At 38.6% G+C, this 3,351-nt stretch overlaps 1 protein-coding gene across 1 annotated transcript in view; it reads left to right on the top strand.

Moving 5' to 3' along the window:
• Positions 1 to 1,889: 1,889 nt before the first annotated feature.
• Positions 1,890 to 3,351, top strand: part of adsl (adenylosuccinate lyase) — a 16,135-nt gene continuing 14,673 nt past the window's right edge. Inside the window, exon 1 of the mRNA XM_037689446.1 lies at positions 1,890 to 2,150. Within this exon, the coding sequence (XP_037545374.1) occupies positions 2,007 to 2,150 (144 nt within the window). The 5' untranslated portion in view covers positions 1,890 to 2,006. The remainder of the gene's footprint in view (positions 2,151 to 3,351) is intronic.

Genomic DNA, 3,351 nt, shown 5'->3' with positions numbered 1-3,351 from the left:
CTTCTGTCCTGTGTGGATTCTCACGTGTCTGTTTAAATTGCTCTTTCTGGTAAAACTTAGCTCACACAGTTCACAACAAAATGGCTTCTGTGCCAAGTGGACTCGCATGTGTCTGTTTAAATAGTTATTAGTAGTAAATCTTCTCCCACACAAATCACAACAACATGGCTTCAGTCCTGTGTGAATTCTAATGTGTTTTTTAAAATCTCTCTTGTGGCTAAACATTCTTCCACAATTTTCACAACAAAATGGCTTCTGTCCATTTGTGGTTTTGACAGAGTTTACACCTGCCTCAGAAACACTGCTGGGAGAAGACTCCCAGTCTTTATCCGTGTCTTTAGTTTTTGACCCAGAGTTTGAAAAGTGTTTCAGCTGAAAGCCAGGATCCTCCTCCTCCTCATCTTCACTGACTTCATTTTCTGAAGAGTCTGAATCGTCTCCATGAGTATTTAGATCTGGGGTTGTAGTTTCTGCTCCTCCACAGGACTCTTCACCAGCTGCTGCTTTCATCTTGTCAGCTGAGGTGCTGCTTGGAAGATCTCTGACTTCAGCTTGGTGCTGTTGAAGCTGGGAGAACAGAGGTTTCTCTTCATCATCCTCAATTTTTAAAGGAACTGCAGTGAATGAAAAGCTGGTGGCATCAGTCTCCTCCTTCACATTGAGCCTCTCTACCACCAGACTGGTCCATAGCTTCTCCTCTTCCTTCTTTATGTGGAGGGGTTCTGGGTCCTGCTGGTCCACAACAGACCTCTGTTCTTCAGGAGCTTCTTCTTTAATCAGCACCATCATCTGAACATTTGCTGAAATCACTGACACACATGTACAGTATATTAAAGAGAACTGTAACTTTATATTCACAGATGCATCAATGGCTTACTGCGTGGTTTGCAAAGGGTTATTTTATTTTACCAAACAAGTTCCAGTGATGGACTGGAGCCAGAGTTCACAGAACCTTTTCCTTTTTTAAGACCGTAAGCTCTGACTTTAACACAGAAAAAAATAACACTAACTCAACACCAACTGTTTAAAGTGTTTTTCCATTAAAAGTTTCCAGTGCTAAACCAGGGCTGAGCCAGAGCTGGTTCTTTAACACTACAGTTAAGAACTCTGAGCCCCTCATCATGTCACATTAAATGCCTCTTCCCATAAACGATTGATCCTCAGTGTCAAAATACAGAGATACATTTTATCCTTTCAGCTCAAAAGGGTTGTGTTATTATTCCTGTAGATGTCTTAATGTGAACAAAAATTTAAACAAGCAGCAGAACATGAACTGTCTTATTTTGTTGAGGTCGATGTTTTTTTTTTTTAACATTGTGAAGCCACGTGTTGCTTCAGTCTCTGTTAATAAATATTTGTGCTGTAATTTGGGTTTCCAGTTTATGACTTTTGTGGCGTTAAACCAAATATGTAATTATGTAAACAGTAAAAGTGCTATAAAATCAGCTGTTTTAAGTTGTAACCTCAAATGTTGGCTAGCCATGCTACAAACACAACGTTAAACACGCTTTTCCAAATATAAATCCATTAGCTACCAGAAACTGCATCTAAACTGTTACATAATCACACTCGACAGAAAAAATACAAATATACGAACCTAAAACACGCTGTTTGGGACGTCACAGGATCTAAGATTTGCCTTCCTCCATTTTCTTATTGCTCATGGGCTGCATGTCTATTTCCAAAAACCTCCGAAATGTCTTTGTTCTTCTGCAGCCAGGCTCATTTCTGTTCACGAACATTTATCGAGCCGTTAAGGCTAAAAAAAAAAAATAGCTTCGTATCAAAACTAATTTAAGCGAGAAGACGGAGAGCTCAAGGAACACAACACAGCCGTTGAGCGTCGCAACAACAATCCCTCGTGCCGTACGACAACTTCAACTGTCGTAAAAACAGGAAGTTCGTCTCACGTGACGCTACGAGCAGCGCTGCAGCGGTCGTTTCTTAAGTGTGGCTTGTGTAGCTCGTTTAAGTAGATATTTTCTGTAATATTAGTGGACACAACCATGGCGGGAGCCGACGAGTTCATGAAGTACCGTTCACCGCTGGTGTCCAGATACGCCAGCAAGGAAATGGCTTACAATTTCAGTGACGGGAAGAAATTCACAACGTGGAGAAAACTCTGGATCTTCTTGGCCAAAGCCGAAAAGGTCAGACACATTTGGCGGACACTTTGCAACCACAGCTTGTGATTTTAAAGCTCACACGTCTTTTCACGCTACTTGGCACGTCTGGGAGGTATCTACGACCTTTGAGAGTCTCATCGAGTTTCCTGCTCATCTAAATATAGCTGAGGAGCAGGAGGAGTGTAGGGATGATAAGACACTTGAGCAGGAACAGTAAAGTCCTACAGCTCAAAAGATGATGCATTTTAACAAAGAAACACAACTTAAAATAAAATAAAAACCTATTCATTTAAAGAAAGTGCTCAGGGGTTCCAATTTAGCAAGTAAAATATGTATACATAAAATTACATTTAATAAGAGTCCAAATAATTATAAACTCTATAATGTTCAATCTCCTATAAGGTTTCGATGTCCTCTTTTGTATGGCAAAGTAAAAAAAAAAAAAATGTCGGTGTCATTAATAACAGGAAATAAAATGTCCTATTAATATCTTTTCATGCCAGAATTTTAGATTACGATCATTTTATGATGAGAAATAAAAAAACAACTTTAGGAGCTAACCCACTTCAAGATGGCTGCCACAACCAACTGACCTTAAAGTCACACAATTGCTGTAACACCTGACAGTGTCACTCATTAAACAAAATCGGTATCGGCAGGTCAGACTTTTTAGAAATCGGTGATCGGCCAGAAAACTGCAATCGGTGCACCCCTATTTATTATTTAGCAAAATATCCCACAAACCACTGGACATGTTTTGATAAAACTCTTATTATTCTTGAGATCCCAGAAGATCCCAGGTGATTAGTTAGCCTTCACTGTACATGTTAGGGATGACTCACAGCTACTACCACTCCAAAAGTTTAGCTCAATACCTGTAAATTTGAAAAGTTTTAGCAGTTTTTCTGTTTTCTAAGGTCAGTTGACTTTGACAGTCATATTTAATTGGCTCCAATTGAATTGTTGATATACGACGTATAATTGTATTAACAGTAATTAATTTAGCATTAGCAGTATTAACATTAACAATAATAGAACTAACTTTAGCAGTATTAGCATTAACAGTACTAGAACTAACATTAGCAGTATTAGCATTAACAGTACTAGAACTCACTTTAGCAGTATTAGCATTAACAATAATAGAACTAGTATTAGCAGTGTTAGCATTAACAGTACTAGAACTAACATTAGCAGTATTAGCATTAACAATAATAGAACTAACTTT

This window comes from Nematolebias whitei, chromosome 15 (assembly GCF_014905685.2).
Source record: "Nematolebias whitei isolate Nwh7 chromosome 15, NemWhi1, whole genome shotgun sequence".
NCBI lineage: Eukaryota > Metazoa > Chordata > Actinopteri > Cyprinodontiformes > Rivulidae > Nematolebias > Nematolebias whitei.
The sequence above is the reverse complement of the archived record's forward strand: the minus strand, read 5'-3'. Positions and strand labels throughout refer to the sequence as shown.